The following is a 21852-nucleotide window of genomic DNA, read 5'->3' as shown; positions in this document are numbered from 1 at the left end:
GTGCTCATCCCTGAGAGTGAAATGTGAGTATAAGTAGTTTGTGACAGAGTGATGATGTGCTATAGCAGAAAACTCTACTGGATCGGTACTTAATGAGACCAGGATTCCAGCCAAAGTGCTGCCAGTCTGACTTCAGCTGAGTTCTTACTTAACCATTCGTGGTCGTGGTTTCCTTCTCTGTAAAAAAGTTAGGATTGGGCTAGGATGATTTTAGGTGATTTTAAGTGTCAGTAAAATGATAAGAGGGAGTTAAACATCATGACATATGCTTTGCTTGACACAATTCAGCAAGGCAATTGTCAACTGTGAAAGCACTAACTCCTAGAGGGGAAACCATTAAGATTTACAGAGAGCGTATCAGAAATATAAGGAGATGGGGCCGGCCCTGTGGCTTGGTGGTTAAGTGCGCGCGCTGCGATGCTGGTGGCCCGGGTTCGGATCCCGGGTGCGCATCGAGGCACCACTTCTCCGTTCATCCTGAGGCCGAGTCCCGCATACAGCAACTAGAGGGATGTGCAGCTACGACATACAACTATCCACTGGGGCTTTGGGGGGAAAAAAAATAAAAGAAATAAAATCTTTAAAAAAAAAAAAGAAATATAAGGAGATGGGGAAGGCTAGATAATGAATAGCTAGGTCTTTTGCTCTTCTTTAAAAACAACAATATATATTGAGCACTATATACCAAACATGGAGCAAATGTATGATTTCTTCCAGTTCCGAATGCAGGGTTAAGAACAGTGTGGGAGTAGTTCTCATACCATAGGCGGTGACAGGACACAGAAATGTTTCTGAAGGAAGTAAACATCACAGTAGATTCAACTCACTGCTTCCAGCTGAAGCTAAAGGATGGGGAAAAGGGAAGCACCTGGGAGGTGCTGCTCATTCTTGAAAAGAGGTGAGAGGGAATGTGGTAGGTAGGAAGGTGTTAGAACAACTTGGGGAGCTTTTTCAGAGTCTACCTGGCCAAGCTTTTCCCAGGAGAGTCTGCTATCTTCTACAAGGGGGATCAGGGTATGTGTGTTTAAAAAAAAAAAAGCTCAAGTGACGCTGCTATTCACCCTCTCACACCCTTAATTGACAATCACTGCTTTAAGCCTATGCAAAGCTGAGTAACAGCAAAATGCTTGCAGTGTATCTCATCTACAGATGAATTGAACTTTGAAATGCCCCCCTGCTGCAATTAGGTTTACTGTGCACTTGAATTGTCTGTGAGTGGCAGAATAAAGCAAACAGAATCAGAGAATAGGAGCCATCTGAAAAGAGGCAGTGAGAAACATTGTCTATTGAACACAATTAGAACAAAGTTAATCAGATACCCTTATGATAGCCAGATGTATTGCCCCTTTATAGTCCTGGGATGTTCTTACCTAAAGAAGCAGAGGGTCTAGAATTAGAAAGCCTTTCTCCCTAAAATAGGATGGGAAGGACACTGGGAACAATTTGCTTTCTAGATTTCCTAAGAATCATCACACTTCTGTTTGTGTTACAATGATTTCTTCATTTAAGCAAACTTCCATTCATTGACTCAGTAAACATCAAATTTATTAAGTGCCAGACCTTGACCTTATGTAGCTAACAATGATAATTTCAAATTATTTTTCATTGATAGGTTTTAGGATGGCTGTACTCTGATGAAATATAAGAAATGACCTTAACTCATTGTCAGGCTATCCAGATTATCTAGTTCATAATGCAAGCTGGGTACTTCTGTGGAAGGAATTCTGAAGAATAGCTAATCTCATCTCTAGTGTTCACTAATGACTAAGTGCCTGCAAGATTGTGGGCCATGGATAAAACACAATCTCCACTTTTCAGTGCTCACATTCTAGTAGCATATTAGGGTTTTTAACTTTAGTCAGAGCAAATGGAACATCCCTGACCTCAATTCTTTGCTTTCCTTTTATCTCAACTGCCTAGTGCAATGATGATCAGAAAATTGTTGGACTTGAGAGTTGTAACAAACCTTAGATGCCCTCTAGCATCAAATATTCGAAGGTTGTGGAAAAAACAGTTAACAAAAATACAAATGGCTTTTAAAAACATGTGCAATTTTACTTATAAGAGAAATGTACATTAAAACAATAAGACAGCATTTTTAATCAATCCAAAACGTTTGAGAATCTGCTCCATCGGTGAGGCTGTGGGGAAACAGGCACTCACATGCAATGCTAGTGGGAGTGTAAATCTCCCTGACCCCAGTGGAGAGAATTTGGCTTTCAAAATTATAAATGCAAATATCCTTTGACCCAGCAGAACTACTTTTAGGAATTTATCTTTTAGATATTAATGCATTTGTGAAAAGACTTATGTCCAAGGTATTTAGTGCAGCATTATAGTAACAAAAAAATGGAAATAATCTCAGTATCACTAGGGGATTGGTTAAACTGTGAAGCTTCCATATGGTGAAATAGCATGCAGTTGGAAAAAGGGGGAGATTCTCTATGATAAGCTCCCCAAGATACATTAAGAGAAAAAAAATTCAAGACGTTGACTATACCATACTACCTTTTGTGTAAAATGAAAAGATATCTCTCTGTAATTGTATGAAGAAACTCTGGAAGGATACACACAAAAAACCCCTAAGTGATTCTCTATTGTGAGGGGAAGGTGATGGGAATTGTAGAGGATACATAGAAATGAGACTCTTTACTATATCTTTTTTGTGTTTGTTTTCAGAATCAGATAAATTGTAACTCGTTCAAAAATAAGAGAGATTTCCATGTAATTGTTACTATAGCTTTTCACTTATAGGGCATTGTGTACTTTTGCACGCATTATTTCATTTCTCCTTCATCTCATTCTCTTAGATCTTAAAAAGCTAATATTTAGAAAATGTACAATTTAGAAATTGATTTTTGACTGCAAACCTGGTGCTGTCTTCACTGCAGTTACAGATGTTGAGTGGGGCCTCACCATCTACTCAACTCTACGAGACATCTTTTTTATGTAGGTAAAGGTCAGAAGTTTAGATTCATTTCTACAGTGAGTGTTTTAATGATTTAGAGGTTTCTTGCCCGGGAGGGAGTTCTCAAACACGTTGGGGGAGGGGTGTGTTTTCAGAACATGCAATATCTCCATTTGTCAGTGGTCTCAAAGCAAGAGATCTCTCCTGTTCTTCCTCCTCCTCTGGGGAGCTCTAACATGACAAGGCTGTCTGGTTGGGCTGGAGAACACTCCAGCCAAAACCTAAGTGCCCAGCAAGGACAGGAAAACAGGTTGTTTGGGAAATTAATATGGGGTCACCATGTCAGGAAAGGACTTAAAAAAAAAAATGCCGAAAGATTTGGAAGAGAGGAACTGAAGACTGAGAGGGTGTCAGCATAAGGCCTTGGACGCGGCTGGGAAAGTCGTTGAAAGGAGAGTAAGGAGAAGTCGGGATTTCAGTAGTCCGCTGGAGCTGGCTGAGAGAACAGGCCTCAGTGAACAACATAGCTCTGTTTCTCCTCCCCCTTTCGTCAGTTCCTTCTGTCCTCCCCTTTTTGGTTAGGGGAAAGAACAGGCTTGTCAAAAGTATTACTCCAAGTGACTAGGGGGAAGTGAGAGTGAACGCAAGAAGATAGGGAAACGTATGAAGCACGGAGGCTGGCGACAAAACAGCCTGGCTGGGGTTTGGAAAGCTGCAGAAGAGGCGAATCGTCTTCTAAGCAGTAGGCTGAAGCTCTGTAAGGCAAGTGCCCTGGAGGAAGAACAAAGCCTTTGGGTAGCACCCAAGGCCTGCAAAGTGGTTTCTTTTCCCCACCCCACCGAAGCAACAGGGGCAGGAGGCCCTGTCAGTGAGTCAAAGGCTGGCGGTTTCCCCCATGCCAGCTTTCCATGTTTTTTCTCACACTATTTCTTACCCTGTCCTCTTGATACCCTCTGCCAGATGTCCAGCCTCATCACCCTCAAAGGTGAATGAGTCTGGTGGACCTTTTTCCTGCCCAACACCAACTGTGTGTGCCTCCCCTAGCTCCCCCAAAATTTCCAATTATTACAAATTTGCCTAGGGAGTCAATTTGCAGTCACCACCACCACCCAGTCTCCAGGCTCCAGTTCAGCACTGTCAGGGTCTCCCAAGAGCAGAGTCGGCACTTGAATGACCCTGACAACCCTGAGATGGAGGGCCTCCTTAAATTTGCATCCTAGGCCCTGGCTCACCTTACCCCAGGCACGGCCCCGCTAGGCGGTCTGCTGAGCTCCCACCTCCTCCCTTCTTCCTAGTCTCCAGGTTGGATTGAGTTCCTGCTGGCTGACTGAGGAGTGACTTCTGGGAGCCAGAACATCAGGAGGGAGGCAGGGAGGCCTACTTTGTGGCATCTAGAGGTTAATCTTTGGGGGTGGGGGCAATGACAGGGCTTGCACAGGGCTGCATGACTCTCTCCCCCAGCTGTCTGGTGTCCCCTACTCTGTTGCAGCCTTTTTATCAAGAGAGAAGAGCTGAGAAGGGAGGGAGGAGTAGAAGAGAGGACTGAGAGAGGAAATCAATGACACAGCCAATACATCCTTTATTCAACTGAAAGGGACCAGAAAGAGCATATTATAGATCCCTAAGGATACAGATGAAGGTCCCTCATTGGGTAATCCACGGGAAGTTCACAGTCCATCAGAGGGAACCAAATCAGACAATAGCTAGAAATCTGGCAGGCACAGAGCAGTTGGACTGAATGGCAAGTGGGCATACACCCCCAAAGCTTCCTGGAAGAGGGCACTTTGGCATGCAGTGTCATGAGGCGTGGTAGGAAAGTGGTGGCAGGGGAGGGCTCGGCTGAGGAACATGCTGAGCACAGTGACCATGGGTCACGCTCAATCTCCCAGGCCTGTAACAGCCAGTGCCTGGCACATAGTAAGAAAACAAAAAATGGCTTGTAGAATTGAAACTGATTCTCAGGAGCCACAAGAGATGGGAAGAGACTCAGTAAATCAAAATAGCAAAAAGTAGAAAGCCACTGTGGAAGCTGCATCAAGAGAATAAGAGCCTGTAGGGAATGGAATAAAGAGCCTGGATTTGGCTGTACTGGCAACCTTGCCCAAGTTTGGATGTGGGGAGGTGTATATAACAGACAGAAAGAGATGTAGAGTGGTGAGATGGCAACTGAGCTGCTATAGCCAAGGAATTTGAGGGAAGAAAGTGGGAAGTATGAGGAATGGACTCTGCTTAGTAGGCTTAAAGCTGACAGAAAAGAAACTGGACAATATGCAGAGGAACAGGGAGTGAGTGGGCTCATGATGGAATGGAACTGGCCAGAAGCTTCAAGAGAGAAACTCTGATGGAAGGAGAAGAATAGGGATTGGGAAGAACAAATACCCCTGGTAAGGTGTGAATTCCCCAGGCAAAACAAAACACCAAATCAACTGAAAAAGAGAAGTGGGAGCGAAAACTGGAGGAAGAGCTCCACTTGCTGGGAAAATGGAAGCAGTGACAGGAAAGGAAAGAGGGAGAGAGCCTGAGGCCTGTAGTTGAAGAATGCCATAGCAAGCTTCTCTGCCTTGGAGAGAGGGACTCATCACCTCCCCCAAAGAAACTTAGGTTCATGCTAACCCTTTGACCTTGGAGATCCCCACAGAGGTGGCAGGGTGCAACTGTCAGTTCAATCTGTTCTTGTGAGTGTGCCCAGGAAAGGAGCTGGAAGAGGTAACAGGGCCAGGGCCTACAAGACAGATCCCTTCCCACAGCCTGAAGAATTTTAAAAGCAGGAGAATGCATTTTTGACATAGGCACCATGGCTGAATTGGTTACAACCTCTACCTAGTAAACAGAGTCTGGGTTCAAATCTCCCTTGTGTCACATCTTACTACATGAGCCTGGTTCCCTCTTGTGTCCTAGGGGCTCTCTGGTGCTCCTGGTGCCCTTGCCCATAAGGTAGGCCAAATCATGGTTAGATATGCCTTTCATGGCACCTTATTGGTGTCCAATGCAATTGTGAGGTTGAAAAACATGGGTCCTTAAGGGCTTGAGACAGCTGGCCTCTTACTCTCTACCTCTGTGCTAAATGCCCACCCTGCCTGTCTCCAGGGCAACTTATTAGGCCTGGAAAAGGACCAGATAACAAGCAAAGGAGGACCATTTCCTTGGGTGTCAGTTTTTCAGTTTTACATTGGATTTCCCTTGAGCTGTCTGCTCTTTTTTGTCCTTTCAGATTTCTGGACCCACAAATCCTCAGCACCCATTTTAGAAGCTCCAACCCCAACGAATCACAGCAACTTGGGAGTTGCCCCACCAGTTTCTGAAATTGGTGACTAACCCAGTCCTTTCACTGACTTAAGGGTGGAAAGACCTTGGGACTAAAGGGGAACAGAACTGAGGAGTAACTAGCCTAGAGAAGTTTGCAGAAAATAAATCTGACAACCAAAGTGTGAAGAACTCCTCTCTCCCCATTTGAAGAGGGTGAGGTACCACTGATTGAAATGGAATTTGAGTCTCCTAGCCAGTGGTTCTCAAACTTTAGCATACATCAGATATCCTGGAAGGCATGTGAGGTTGAAAAACTTGGGTCCTTAAGGGCCTGAGACAGCTGGCCTTACTCTCTACCTCTGTGCTGGGCTCCACCCCTAGAGTTTCTGATTCAGTTTGTCTGGGCTGGAGCCTGAGAATTTGCATTCCTAAAACAAGTTCCCAGGTGATGTTGATGCTGCTGGTCCAAAGGCTACATTTTGAGACCTGCAACCTAATATAGCACTCCAGGGAACAGAAGGAAATTTTGACAGCTCAGGATCTCCAAGGCGTCTAAGGGAATAGATTTCACTTTTCTGTTATTGCCCAGCCCCTCTCACACCAGTGCACCCATCTGAATAGAGATGGAAAGAAGCTGTCTTCTGGCATCTCTGGTTCTGAGTCAGGGCTCACCTTGCCCTTGATGGAAATAAGAAACAGTGGTCTGAGTGCAGGAGTGCTGGAAAAGGAAGGATTTTGTCCCAAATTATCACCCCTTTAGCTCCCTGAAGGCATAACATCACTTTAACAAGGGAAAAGCTTTCCCTTCCACTTCCACTATCAGAGCTGAAAGGCTTACAATGTAAACAGCTCTGGGAAAAGCTAACACTTTGGGTTATGTTCTCCAGCGTAAGGGATGCTTTGCATAGATACTTTGATGGGGGGAAAGGAGAGGACACTTGGGCCCTGAATAGGGTAGAGTCACCATAGAGGGGAAAAAAGGGACAGGTTCCTGAAGATGGACTTCTCTATTTTACATTTTGCCCAGAGAGAACACAGAGACATTTTTTATTTAAAGGGAATAGGGTGGACATGTGGCAGAGGGAGTTGGGAGGAAGATGGAAGTTTGAGGCTCATTCCCTGTGGGAAAAATCATTCACATCTATTCACTCGTCTGATGGCTGTTGTTTATTTTATTTTTTGTCCAAGGGAAGTGGTGTTGGACCGAGGTAGAGAAGACAGTGGTACAGCAGAAATGACCTAAAAGGATGCCCCTTCTGCAGAAGGCCCTTAGACTCCTGGATGCCATTCAGTTGGGTGCTATGACTGCACCCACACTTGGGGCCTTCACTCTCTATCCTAACAATTACTAAAACACATCAAAGGCTGGAGGTTAATGTCTGCTTATTAAGAGGTGTGATATGATAGTAACAAGAGTCACCTCCCACAAGTCTTTAAAACAAGGTTTGTGAGGAGCTGCATTTGTCAGCATGTCGTATTTTTTTTTAAAAACATAGAGTAGAATGTAAGCAATACCGTTCTAGTCATTAAAGACCAGACTCTATCCTTATACCCTACTGCCTCTGGTATCTTAGTCCTTAAAATATTTAGTGATCCTTGCCTTGTAATTCTTGACACAAATATATATAATGACCATTGGGTCAGGGTAACTCCTTTTCTTTGACCCCAGTTTACTGATTCCATGGATGGGCTCTGAACCTGCTAAATGTGTATGCAAAACAGTGTGAATTGCTAATGTCTATCTGTCTCAAAAATGAGTTTCTGGTTTTTAGCAGATTCTCAAAAGGATCTGTGACCCAAAACACGTTCTGAACCACTGCTTACATAGAGATGATTTGCATTAATGAATGAGGCATGGTAGGAGGGTAAAAGAAATGGCATAGTCCAGTTTTACCACTGGAAGCCAATACTTTCCTATTCCTTGGGGCATCTCCTAATCTTGATCCTAAAATGCTCCTGTCTCTGAGGACCTAGGACAAAGCCACCACAAAGGGCTGGCCATTTTTTCTCTATTCAAAGGAACATAGCAAGAGAAGTACATTCCAGGCAAAAAAGGAAGGTGGCTCTGAGCAGCAGAAGGGAGGCGGGGGCTGGGTTGCTATCATATCCACTCTAAGAAGCCCATTCAGCAAAATAATCCTATTTTCAGCTCCATCTGGGGCCAGGACTCTGAGGAGCTGTGATTCACCCAGTTTTTCCTAAGCAAATGGGACAGTCATTAAACTAGATTGTTGCAGCTCACTTCTTGCTTCTCTGGTTAATTCCACAAATTGATGAGAAATAAGCACGTTAAGGAAAAACCAGAATCTAAGTATTAAAGAGAAAATATCCCATTTCCATCCTCTTTGCTCCTCTCCTTCCCTAACCCCAAACTGCTCCTACATACAAGATAATTTTTAAATTATAAGACTGGTATTAACACATCATCAATAAAGAGAAACAATGACCAACTCATCAACTAACAGATGCTAGAATACTTATGCAAGTCCCGGAGTTAAGAGTCTTAGGGTAGACACCTTCCCAGAATTGGGAGGAAAACCAACCAGAAAGCTCATTACCCTGTATCAGCTGAAAAGCTTAAAGCATAGCCATTTCCCCTAGAGTTCTGTTTCTGGGAGAATGAGATCCTCAAGAATAACTCTGCTCCCTCGATGAGGCAATCAAGGTCAAACAAGAGTGATGACAATAACCTGCAACTGTGATTCCTGCCCTAATTTCCCAGCACTTAAAACAGACAAAAAACCTACTCAGCGCAAAGCTTCTATACGCACTTTGCTTGAAATCAACAAGAAACAGCTCACTTCATTGAGGATGTCTCTTTCTCCTTCCTACCAGGCAAAAAGAATCTGCCCCAGAGAGTCAGACCTAGACATACATATCCACAGTTGTCTTGACCTCAGTGATACTGGGGCAGGCTTTATACCTCGATACCCACAACTTAACCCATCACTTAACCATTTCCACTAGGGCTCCCTTAATCATCACTCAGGTTACTTCCTATCTTGAAACAAAACAAAAAACCCCCATACAATCCCCACTACCCTCATCCCCAGAACACAGCCCCTAGAACATCTAGCTTGTACAGTTTGCACTTTGCATGCTCTCTTCAAAGACCCTGCACACAGATACACATAGACACATAAAGACACAGTCAAGAGGAGAGGGGTCTGTGCAAGGGGATAAAGTTTTTTTCTTCTGTGTGGGCCTGGGTTACTTAGGGGTATAAGGTTCATCTCTTAGCATTGTAGTGTGATCTCTCAGCTGGATATATGTATGTGCAGGATGAAGGGAATAGGAATAAGGGGGTGAAAAGGTTATTCTTTCTATTTTTCAGCAGGTGGGGGTGAGAGATGTGGATGTATATTCAGATGATAGGATTAAGGGTGATAGACCCACACAGGAATGAGGTCTGCCCCTTGGCTTTCATTTGGATTAAAAAAAGGGGCTCTGGGTGCCTGATCACTATCTCTTTCCTGTTTCCTCATTACTCTCCAACCCAGTGTTCACCAGAGTGTGTTTCATGGAGTCACCAGTTCTGCGGGATGTGAGATAGAAAAGACACTGAGGTCAAATAAATTTAGGAAACACTGCATTAAAAGAGGCTTAACAATTTGCTCTACTGCAAGTTTTCAGAGCCTTTGATATGCTAATACAGTCTCTCTCTCTACAAATAGAGAGAATATAATAGTTATGGTATACAAACGTGATACTCAGAATATTTAACAACTGGTATGGCATAGGCTCCAACCACTTAGAATGGACCTCAGCCATAAACTGCTAGTACCACTGTACCCTTGAGAATGGGCTCAGGCTGAATATCAGCCCATGTAAGCATTGTTTCCCAAAAGTTTTGCCCAAAGAACTCTATTTTATGTGGTATCTCACAGAACTGGTGAGAAATGCTCTGGCCAATGCTGGAACCTCATCTTTCCAGGGATGGGGCCAGGGCTTATGGTTCTGGCCACTGGGGTGCAAGAGCGGGGCAGCTCTGGCAGAGACTCCTGATAGCACCGGCTGATGGATGTGACCACAGCTGCAGCAGAAACAGATTTCAAAAGACAGATGTCCCTCTGTCCCAGCTGCTCCGGGGACTTTGTCCCTGATGGGTCAGCAGGTGCCTGTCCAGGTGATGTTTACGGCCGAAGCTCTTCTCACAGCGAGGGCACTGAAAGGGCTTCTCCCCTGTATGGGTCAGCCAGTGTCTCACCAAGTGGTGCCGTCGGCCAAAGCTCTTCCCACACTCAGTGCACACATGGCACTTTGGCACCGGTGGGGCACGTTGTCGTTTCCTAGCCCCAGGGCTCTCTCCAACCTCTTGGCCCTTGCAGGATTTGCCTTCTGTGTGCACTCGCTGGTGGCTGGCCAGATGGGAGTTGCATCGGAAATTCTTGCCACACTCAGAGCACCTGCTGGGCTTGTCATGTAGGTGAGTTTTCTGGTGCCGGATCAGGTGATGTCTTCGCCCGAAGCTCTTCTCACACTTGAGGCAGCTGTAGGGCCTCTCCCCAGTGTGTGTTTGCTGGTGTCTGGCAAGGTGGGAGCCCCACACAAACTGTTTCCCACATTGAGGGCATGTGTGCGGTCTTAACAGGGAATCCATCTCTGTGCTACACAGAAGGTTTGAGAAGCTATCTTCCTGAAGAAAAGGTGGGCCCAGGAGCATTCCCCTGGAGCTCCTGGGCATGGAATCCCACCTCTCATCCTGCTCTGGGTTCCAGAGCACAGTATCTTCGGACACACTAGATAACATTCTGGGAGGTTCTGCTTCTAGTTCAGGGGTATCTCCCTCATGCTCACTTCCATCTCCTGTGGAGAAGGGAAAATACGGATCCCAAGAGGGAAGTCACAAAAGAGTACCCCAGGACCCAAGTCACAGGTGAGGTTGCATGATACCTGTTAGGGCATAAACCTCACCCCACAAGTCCTGAGAGAACAGATGCTAATGTTGTACAAGACAGTGCAAGAGGTGTAGAGGTTGAAAGCCTAGGCTTAGGAGGCAGAGTACCCAATTTGGAATCTCAGCTTTCCCATTTAATGTCTGTAAGCTTCATTTCTTCTTCTGTAAAATGGGAGTAATTATAAGACAGGTGTTATAAGGTAGAGAGCAGAGCACTTGTACATGGTAAGCACTTAGTGAATGGGCTATGTTATTGTTGTTATTTATTTATTACTTTCATTTATTTACCACTGTTTTTTTACTATTAATCACCATCTTCCTGCCTAAGCATAGATGGAGAGAATTAAGGAATGTGCTGCAATCATTACTGGCTGAGTGACCACCTGTCAGCAATACTAGAGACTCTGTGGAAGGCATTTCCACAATGGGTGGGGGGCTGAACAACAACAACTAACATTTATTGAGTGCTTATTATGTGTCCAGTACTGTTCTACTATGTTAACATATTTAAGTCTCACAATAATTTAAAGATGAGGAACCCAAGGAGAGGTTAACTACTTTTTCAAGGTCCCATAGGTATGGTCCTGGATTCAAATCCATCAAGTTGGCTCCAGAGCCTGCCCTCTAAACCCTTCTGCTACACTGTCTTGCTTTTGAAGAAAAAGATCTCTAAACCCTTTGACTCTATAACTCTCTGAGGCAGAGGAAGGATTAGAAGGACATGTAATGATGACACTCAAGAGGGGTAAAGGCAGTGGCTGAAAGTCTATTCTAGGTCCTTACCTGTATACGTGACCCTCAAGATGTCCCTCTCCTCTAAGTCCTGGGGGTCAGGGACCCATTGTTCTTCCCCTCCTTCTAGTTGAGAAAGCATGTCCAGTTTGGGAATTGGAAATCCTGCCCACAGAAAAGGAAAACAGAGATGTTAATGAGTTCAACCATAATATTATATTTCTGAAAAAAAGCTGTTTTTCAGATTATTCCTTGGAACTCTAGACAAAAGAAGGCCAGATTGAGGCCTTCCCCACCCCCCTTCCCATTTTTAAGTCCCCCTGCTTTCTTCTAGAAAATCACACTCTTTCCCAATGAGTCTGTTCTCTTCCACTTAAATTTCAAATAATTCCAGCCCAACTGTCCTTTCTGGTCATAACTTCACTTAAGTAGCCCGACTACAGCTGTCCCACCCCTTGCACTCCCATCTTACCCTATATGGTTTCTGAGCGTCCAAGGACTCAGTTCCATCTCTTAGATGTCCTTTTCTCTGCTTTGTAAGAATGTCCCAATTCTCAACCAAGAAGAGCCTAAAGTCCTCTTCTCCATAATTCAGCATTATTTTGCTGTTGTTTTTAAACAATAACACTTCACTTCCATTCTCTTTGGATTAGCCCTAGTGCTCTTTCTCTGATGGAAGCCTAGACAGATTACCTCCCAAGGAAAGAACCCAAGACAGACACTATCCAACACCCTTGGAGCAGATGGCTCCATCCTCCTAGAGTACAATCTTTTAGTGGCTGGGGAAGGTCATGCTTACTTAGAGAGACCACTATCCCACAGTTTTCCTGCATAACATATTCTCCATAAAAGTCTGTCTGAGAGGGGTCCAGGCTCCGCCACTCCTCCTGAGAAAAGCACAGTGACACATCCTTGATGGTTACCAGGCCCTGAAACAAAATGTAGCATCATCTGTCAGCAACTGTTCCTTAAGGAAAATGTGTTCTCAGTATAAAAGGGTGAGGTAGGAAAGGAAGGAGAGCAGGAGAGGGCCTAGAAGAAGAATTGCCCAGAGGTCCCTGGTAAGGCACATAGTTTTGGTGAAGGGGAAGTGAGGAGACAGGTAACAATAATTGTCAGTGAGTAAGTGAGGATAATGTCTCTAGAGGAGCTTCCCATTTGGGACCATGAGAAGTAGGAGGCACCACAAACTCATTGCTCCTTCTGTTTGACTACAGGTGTCTGCCCAGTCTCTTCTCACCTGCCTTATTCTTTTCATTGCAGAAATTGTGTACTAGCTTCTCCTTCCTCCACTTGACCTTTCCTTTTCTATCAGCACAAAATGATACAGATAAAACATTCTTTCTCTCCCCCACCCTGTGCCTTATCTTTTGAGGCAGCATTGTATGGTGGTTAGGAGTCCAGATTCTGGAGCGAAATGACTCCTAGCTCTGCCACTTATTAGCAGTGTGGCCTTACACAAATGCCTTAATCTCTTCCTGCCCTATTTTCTCAACTGTAAAATGGGGACAATTGAGTTTCTCTCAAGGTTAGATGAGTTAATATACATAAAGCACTCATCATGGCTCTCTCATTGCCTTCTGAATCTTAACCTATTTTCTCTCTCTGGCTCTCCCCTCTGTACATCTTTCCGTCTTCTCTTTTTTTCCATAAATGCTCCATCATCCACCCAATCCTGTCCACCTGATGTTCTTGCAAGCTTCCTTCAGGTCTTATATATATATATATATTTTTTTTTTTGCTGGGGAATAGTCACCCTGAGCTAACATTTGTTGCCAATCTTCCTCTTTTTGCTTGAGGAAGATTCACCCTGACCTAGCATCTGTGTCAGTCTTCCTCTATTTTGTATGTGGGTCACTACCACCACATGGCCACTGACAAGTGGTGTAGGTCCGCGCCCAGGAACCAAACCTGGGCTGCTGAAGCCGAGTGTGTCGAACTTAACCACTAGGCCACAGGGCTGGCCCCAAGCTTCCTTCAAGTCTTCTTAATCTTTACAGGTTTATTTCTTAAAGGACATTAATGAATTTTTCTCAAAATTCCCCTGTGGAGAGCATAGCCATACATTTAAAAAGAAAAAAACCTAAGCTTTAGGAATTCCCCACTTCTTGTTATGCCTCCATTCATTTTTTCAAGGGTATTATGAGCCTCTTGGAAAGGGATAGAATCTGTTCAGCTATAAGATGAACATACCATTAGTGATCATGTGAAACTACAAATCATTGAGGTGATGCTAAGGCTACAGAAAGGCAGCAGTGATGAGACCCTGGGAGAGCCCAAGGGAAGCACACAGCTTACCTGTGATCCGGCCGCAAGAAGTGCAGCTGCCATCTCCCAATCTCCGGTGCTCCCCTCCTGGGGAATGGCAGGAACCCAGGGAGCTGACTGAGCTGGTGAATGGAGAGAGGAACCATTAGAGATGGACCATCCACTCTTTCCCAGTAAGAGCCTGGGCCCCATTTTAGAGGGGCTCAAGGGTCATATTTTTTCCTATATATATGCCCATTGGTAAAACTCAAATGCATAAATGTAGTACAAGAGACCTTCACTCAAGACGTTCTGTAAGGGTATTAAGTGATTTTTAGTAGAGCTTTTATGTCATCCATCTCTACTAGACTAGCTGTGGTTTGAACTGATATTATTTGAATGTAATTTTCATCTTGCAAAGTGTGTTTGCAAAACACATCTTACCGGGTGTGTTCTCCAACAGTAATCAGTGTTGCTGTCACTTCTTTTGTCTCCTACATTCAATACCACTAACCATGCACTTGCAGCATGTGGAGGGAGTGATTATACAAGAAAAAGGTGAAGCCCAGTTATATGGTTTGCAGAATCCAGGAGCTCCTATATTCCTGTGGCCAGGGCCCAGGAAGAAGGGACTAGTCCTGGCATTTGTTATGATGTTCAGTCCATGGCAATTTGGGGATTAACTCTGCTTTTTGAAAAGAGGTTAGGAGACTACTCTGCACTGTGCTTCCCACACACATGCCCTCCAGGCTCTCACCCTTCTCCTGAAAGGACTGTGGCTCCTCTTGAAGATCACAGCACAGGTGCTCCAGTGGCTCTGGTGCTGTTCTCCATGGCCCCTCTTCCTGGGTTCCCCTTTCCACCTGGGGCTCTGCTCCATCCAGCTGGACATTCATTGACTCCCATCCTGTCCCCAGGGCTGCTGTCTGTTCTGAAAGCATTTTTGCTGCAAACCCAAATTGTGACCTGGAACAAATTCATATCAGCTGTGTCCATGAAAATGGAAAGGAGTGATATTCCTAACAGAGTTATGGAGAACAGCACAGGGAGAAAAGATGAAACTGGATAAGAGGAACTTGGTGGAAGATGAACTTTAAAAGCTTGACGTGTGTTCCAATCGACTGAGCCTGAGCCAAGCTTCTTGGAGGAACTAAAACATGAGCAGGTGTGACATAGCAAAGTCACTAATGGATACTTTGGAGACCTCATCGTAGAAACAGAATATCCCCCGAAGACTGGAAGAAATTAATTTAAAAAAAAAGAATAGTCTTGGAAATTGAAAAGCTGCCCATTAATTTCAACCACTGAAAATACAGTAAAGTCGGCAATCTGGAAACATTCAGGAAGCTGTGGATACAGACTTGCACTCAAAAAAACTGGATGTAATCATACATAAGATTTTCTGCCACAAGTCCCATTCTCATCAATTAGTTTAGAATGAAATGATTACTGTAGGTAGAAGTCCCAGCCAAAGAGCATATGTATCATGAGCACACACCTCCTTTACGAGGCTGAACCAAATGGTGCCTCACTTAGGACAAGCCTCAACAAAGAGACCTATGACCTGTCATTCTGATGTAGAAAATGAGAACTGGTAGTAAATATGGTAAAAAGACCAATAACTCAGAAAGTAGGTATAAGACCTGAAAGCAACCCTAACAGATAAGAGAAATTGTTGCTTAGTGAGGAGCTGATGTCTAATTGGGAAAAGTAAAAAAGAACAGAAAGGGTATGAACCAGAAGTGGAAAAAGGAGAAGCAGTTGCTGCTAACACGACCCTGGGATGAATTAACAGCCCTGTGATTTAAGACACAGGAGAGAACCTGAGACACAGGAAAGAACCACTCAGATCTCATTAGAAAAATATATTCAGTTTTAAAGAAGGGTATGGAGGAGCCAGAGTGTGTACATCAAAGAAACAAAAGTGAAGAAAGGGATGGGAAATACGGCCATTGGGGAAAAGTTAAGAATAATGGACAGTTTTATCTTGCCTAGGGAAAAAGGCTGATGAATGACACTACCAATGAATAAAAAAAGAGATTCTGTCTTCTATCTCTATATAGATCTCTTCTCTTGACTGTAAGGGAAGAGATTTAGGTTAGATTAAAAAAATTCTTAACAATAATCCTGTAGTGCACAGGGCCGGGTTATGGGTTCTTGTTTACTCTGGACATCTTAGAAGCAGGACAGGTCCCACTTGTATTGTGATAGGGGCCTCCCTGCCTTATGGCAGAGAAATAATCTATAAAACTGCAGAGTCCCTTTCTGCTTGGCAACATCATATTTTTCTAATTCTTATTCAATACCCAAGCAGTCAGAGCCAGTTTTGAAAGTCTTCCAAAAACAGGTCAGACCCTTGGTAACTATCCTGGCTCACTCACATCCATCCAATAATGTATGCAAGAACCCAGAAGTTGAGGATAGGTAATGACAGATGCTAAGCTGTTTATTTCCTTGCCTATTTGACAAAAGAGGTAGGTGGGAACCCTAAGCCCAATACACAGGAAGGGAACAAATTCCCCTTTCATCTCAAAAGTCCAAAGATGTCTCAGGGCCTCATGAGAGCACCTTGGACTGATTCCCAGATTAGGAGGTTTCCTTTTCAGAGACTTCTCATGAGAAAGGAAAATTCCCCATAAAGCAATGAAGGGAAACTTCCATTTTAGCTTTCTCCTCTGAATTCCAGACCCTGTATTGGCTTCACTTTTAACATATAAGGCACAGATTCCCCTCTTCACCAGAAGTCTTCCTTGTTCTCTCTTCACAAATCCTCCCTCAAGGCTTTTACCTCTAGTTAAATACCTGGACATCTATCTCAAAGCCATTTCTCCATCTCCCCAGCAGCAGAGTCCCTTGATGGAGTCCCACTGCGCCAGCTGTGAGCCTCTCCAGACCACTGACAGAAAACCCGTGGAAGTGCTGGCAAAAATCTCAGCAAAGGAAGGGGCAGGTACTTGTCCTCAGACTACATTTCCCAAGATATTCACTCTCTCAGAGCCAGCCCCTGGGCAGTGAAGATGTCAACCCTAACCTGGTTTCTCCTGGCTCCCGGATGATCCAGGGCCTACTGGAGGCGGGCTTCTCGGGTATTCATTTCCCCCTTTTCCTCACACATCTGGACGCCAGGCACCTGCAGAAGTTAGTTTTTGCAGCGAGTGCTGTTGGACAGAGAAAGGGCCCTGTTATCGGAATGGGTAGCCCAAGGGCACAGGGACGAGCGGCGCTGTCACAGAACCCTGGCCCCTGCCCCCGGTGGGGCGTGGGCGGGACGGGCTCCTGCTCCGGAGTAAGGTTGCTCCCTCCCTCCTTCTTGGCACAGTGCCCTTAGAGAGGATCAGATTTCAGAGACTCCGAGAGAGGCAGAGCTGGAGCAGGGGAATTGAGGTCAGAAAACAGGTTTCCCGTGAATTGGGGCAGGAGCAAGTGAAGAGAAAGGAGCCGCGGGGTAACCTGTGCGCGAGTGACACGGCGGGGACCCGAGGGGCCTGACAGCGACGATGGCGACGGAGGAGACAGGGCGAGGGGCGGGCGCAGAATGTCAGTGGGACCGACCCCCGGGAAAGGCAGCGACCCGGAGGCCGCGTCGGTGCTCCTACTCGCCCCCATAGGTGGCCGGGCCCCCACCCGCAGCCTGGGAAGCCAGGCGTCCCGCCCGCCAGCCGCGACTCCCTCGAGCCAGCCCCACTCACCCCGGTCGGCTTGGCCTGCGGCCCGGTGCCTCCCTCCTGGGCGCCGCCCGCTCCTCCCCTCCCCTCCGCCCTCCGCTTCGTCGGAGCCGGCGGCCGCCGAGCCAGGGACAGGCGGAGACGGCGGCCCGGCGGGCGCGGGCGGGGCGGGCACAGGAAATCCCCGCCCGCTTCCGGGGCTCGGCGGCGGCGGCGGCGGCGGCGGCGGCGGCGGCGGCGCGGGTGGGGAGGGGAGGGGAGGGGAGGGGCGGGCCGCGGCTGCCGCGTTCCCCGCCGGCCGCCCGGGGAGGCCGTGGGCCCAGGCGTCCAATGCCGGCCTGTCGTGGCGGGTCGCCCGCGCCCTCGCCTGCCTGGCCGCTTTCTGTCCGGGCCCCTCGGCCTCCCGCCGGGTTCTTTGCACACGGGTTCATTAATTACGTGGACATTTAATAACCGCTCGTCTTGTGCCCGACAGTCGCTGTGAAAGCGATTTCTCGAGACAGAAATTACTCAAGGAGCTTACCTTCTAGGTTCCTTGATAGCGAGGTTAAGGGGCTTGAGTGAACACTGAGGAGGAGTCCCTACTTCTGAATGAGGGAGAGTCAGGTTCACTTCACTGAGACAGTGCCATCTGAAGTAGGCCTTGCAGCTGCATTGTCCGGTTTGCGGAGCCACTAGCCACATGTGGCTGCTGGGCTCTCTATGTGGTTAGTCCAAATAGAGATGTGTGATAACACACACCAGATTTAGAAGACCTAATTAACAAAATGTAAATTAGGTAATTAATAAGCAGTATTTTGGATATATTGGGTTAAATATATTATTAAAATTAATTGCACCTACTTCAACTTTTTAAATACGGCTACTAAAATTTTTAAAATTATATATGTGGACACATTGCCAATAGAATCTTTATAATCTACAAATCATATTCATTATTTCATCGTCACAACAATTCTGTAAAATTTTATTTTACAGACTTAAAAAATAAGTGACTCATTTAAGGTCATAGGTGACAATAATTCCTTTAATATATATTTATTTTTTGCTATGTGCTAGGCACTATAACTAAATGCTGAGAGTCAAGGATCCCAAAGGAATTGTCTGTGGGTTCAAGGACTCAGTCTGTGGAAATACATGCCGACAAATATTTGCAATAAAATGTAATAGATGCTAAAATGGAGGAATATACTCTGCACTAAGAAAAAAGAAGTGAACCTGTATGGAAGGAAGGAAGGTCAGAGAAGGCCTCACAGAAATCTTGAAGCAGCGAAGCGTGGGGAGGGCTCCATAATGAGAAAGAAGGACATGCAGTTGGGAAAGGGTATCAAGTATATTCTAGAGTGGATCCTAGGGTATGTGGGGGGAGCAGTGGAGCCAGGATTTGTATCTCAGGTCCTAGAACTAAGTTCAGGCGTTCTTTTCATTTATGTTACCACTGGTGATAAATACAAGGTGTGTTAATTGGAGTAAGCTAACAATACCAGTATCTCAGCGGCTTAACGCAATAAAGGCTTATGCTTCATGCAAGTCACAGTGAGTAGCAGGCTGGCTGGAGCCAGTGGGTAGGGTGTCTGCTCCTTGCAATCATGAAAGGACCAGGCTTCTTCTCTCTTGTGGCTCCACCATCCCCTATTGCCTTAGAATTGTCCAATCTATGGGCCTCAGATAAAGGAGGAGAGCTATGGCTGACTTGTAAGAGATATCAGGGGTCAGCCCTGGAAGTGATGTACATCATTTTCACCCCATTCCCTTAGCCAGAATTCAGGTGTGTGGTCTAACTGCAGCGGTGGCTGAGAAGTAAAGTGTGTGTGCCTAGTAGAAAAGGAAATGGGGTTTGATGAACACTTAGCATCGCCTCTGCCACACAATATTAAATTGAACATAACCAAGCACCTAAACTTGACTTTACTTGAAAGAGATATTTGGGGAGAGCTGGTGGATAGATAGATATGACAGGCAGCCCAGACTCTCCTCTCCTCTTTTTTGGGAAACAAACCAGTGTGAGATTGTGTCCCCCCCCCAAAAAAAAAGGAGGCAAAATAGGCTTTGGCCTAATGGTGCGATAGTAGGTTATTAATATTTAATGAACATCTACTTTATGCCAGAACGTTGTCTTAAACATCAGAGGGGAAAAAATGTAAAATGCCTTTACATTACACTTTGATGTGCCATCTCTTTAGCTGCCAGTCAACAAACTGTGAGGTGTAGATATTATCTCAGCATGGTTTCAGTGGCATTAAGTGAGCCAAAAGGCAAAATTGGGAATTGAGCCCTGGCCTTAGACTTATAATCTGGTGTATCTATCATCAGAGTGGTAGCTTACCTTTCATAGTAATATATGGACAAGTCCAAACGCCTATATAATGTTACAGGGTGGAGTAATTATGCAGTGAGTAGCAGGCAGATGAGTCTATGTTTTAAGACTTTCTGGTGGAAGAGTTTCAAGATCAGCTTTGAAGGCAAAATGTAGGAAGAGCGTCTTGGATAGAATCAAAAGGCAGAAATGTTGTGGCATGCTGTGGGATGAAGAACACACAGATGTGAGGGTGTCTAGAGTAGAGAAGAAATGAAACGGGGAAATTGATAGAAAGAGTAGAATAGTAGGTCAAGGATTTTTTATTTGCCATGTCAAGTAATAAGGAGTCACTATATTTAGTGTTATAAAGAAGTGATATACCTGATGGGTCTAATTATATCATTCTTTTTTTTATTTTTTTTTATTTTTTTTATTTTTTATTTTTTTTTTTTAAATTTTTGTTTATTGCAGTAACATTGGTTTATAACATTGTAAAAATTTCAGGTGTACATCATTGTACTTCTATTTCTGCATAGATTACATCATGTTCACCACCAAAATACTAATTACAACCCATCACCACACACATGTACCCAATTATCCCTTTCACCCTCCTCCCTCCCCTTCCCCTCTGGTAACCACCAATCCAATCTCTGTCCCTATGTGTTTGTTTATTGTTGTTATTATCTACTACTTAATGAAGGAAATCATACGGTATTTGACCTTCTCCCTCTGACTTATTTCACTTTGCATCATGCCCTCAATGTCCATCCATGTTGTCACAAATGGCTGGATTTCGTCGTTTCTTATGGCTGAGTAGTATTCCATTGTGTATATATACCACAGGCTTTTTATCCATTCGTCCCTTGATGGGCACTTAGGTTGCTTCCAAGTCTTGGCTATCGTGAATAAGGCTGCAATGAACACAGGGGTGCATGTACCTTTGCAAATTGGTGTTTTCAAGTTCTTTGGATAAATACCCAACAGTGGAATAGCTGGATCATATGGTAGTTCTATCGTTGATTTTTTGAGGAATCTCCATACTGTTTTCCATAGTGGCTGCACCAGTTTGCACTCCCACCAGCAGTGTATGAGAGTTCCCTTCTCTCCACAACCTCTCCAACACATGTTGTTTCCTGTCTTGTTAATTATAGCCATTCTGACGGGCGTGAGGTGATATCTCATTGTAGTTTTGATTTGCATTTCCCTGATAGTTAGTGATTTTGAACATCTTTTCATGTGTCTTTTGGCCATCTGTATATCTTCTTTGGAGAAATGTCTGTTCAGGTCTTTTGCCCATTTTTTAATTGGGTTGGTAGTTTTTTTGTTGAGTTGCATGAGTTCTTTATATATTTTGGAGATTAAGCCCTTATCAGATGTATGGTTTGCAAATATCTTCTCCCAATTGTTAGGTTGTCTTTTCGTTTTGTTGATGGTTTCCTTTGCTGTGCAGAAGCTTTTTAGTTTGATGTAGTCCCATTTGTTTATTTTTTCTATTGTTTCTCTTGCCCGGTCAGATGTGGTGTTTGAAAAGATGTTGCTAAGACTGATGTCAAGAGCGCATTGCCTATGTTTTCTTCTAGAACTTTCACAGTTTCAGGTCTTACATTCAAGTCTTTAATCCATTTGGAGTTAATTTTTGTGTATGGTGTAAGGTATGGGTCTACTTTCATTTTTTTGCATATGGCTATCCAGTTTTCCCAACACCATTTGTTGAAGAGACTTTCTTTTCCCCATTGTATGTTCTTGGCTCCTTTGTCAAAGATTAGCTGTCCATAGATGTGTGGGTTTATTTCTGGGCTTTCGATTCTATTCCATTGATCTGTGTGTCTGTTTTTGTGCCAGTACCATGCTGTTT

At 44.8% G+C, this 21852-nt stretch overlaps 1 protein-coding gene across 2 annotated transcripts; it reads right to left on the bottom strand.

The window, feature by feature from the left end:
• Positions 1-1527: 1527 nt before the first annotated feature.
• ZNF641 (zinc finger protein 641) lies at positions 1528-17808 on the bottom strand. Of its 2 annotated transcripts, XM_087442481.1 has the most exons (7): positions 17720-17805; positions 17062-17188; positions 14788-14996; positions 14082-14173; positions 12583-12712; positions 11835-11948; positions 1528-10960 (listed from the first exon to the last, which is right to left on the bottom strand). In XM_087442481.1, exons 3-7 carry the CDS (start codon positions 14969-14971, stop codon positions 10206-10208), a joined length of 1275 nt encoding a protein of 424 aa, XP_087298607.1. In that variant the 5' UTR covers positions 14972-14996; positions 17062-17188; positions 17720-17805; the 3' UTR covers positions 1528-10205. The 2 variants fall into 2 exon arrangements, with proteins under 2 accessions (XP_087298607.1, XP_014641890.1); XM_014786404.2 differs by lacking the exon at positions 17062-17188 and having other exon boundaries at positions 17720-17808.
• Positions 17809-21852: the final 4044 nt, after the last annotated feature.

The sequence above is a fragment of the Ceratotherium simum genome, chromosome 17 (genome assembly GCF_057802395.1).
Source record: "Ceratotherium simum simum isolate JZ-2026a chromosome 17, ASM5780239v1, whole genome shotgun sequence".
Taxonomy (NCBI): Eukaryota; Metazoa; Chordata; class Mammalia; order Perissodactyla; family Rhinocerotidae; genus Ceratotherium; species Ceratotherium simum.
This window is presented reverse-complemented; position numbering and strand designations above follow the sequence as displayed.

Bases quoted from the DNA above. Each gene is read 5' to 3' on its own strand.
- ZNF641 (XM_014786404.2), bottom strand. From the start codon at position 14,971: ATGCTTTCAGAACAGACAGCAGCCCTGGGGACAGGATGGGAGTCAATG. The intron at 14,174-14,787 runs GTGAGAGCCTGG...TCCATTCACCAG, and splicing joins ACAGTCCTTTCAGGAGAAGG to CTCAGTCAGCTCCCTGGGTT. The intron at 11,949-12,582 runs GTAAGCATGACC...TTCTGTGGGCAG, and splicing joins TGGGATAGTGGTCTCTCTAA to GATTTCCAATTCCCAAACTG.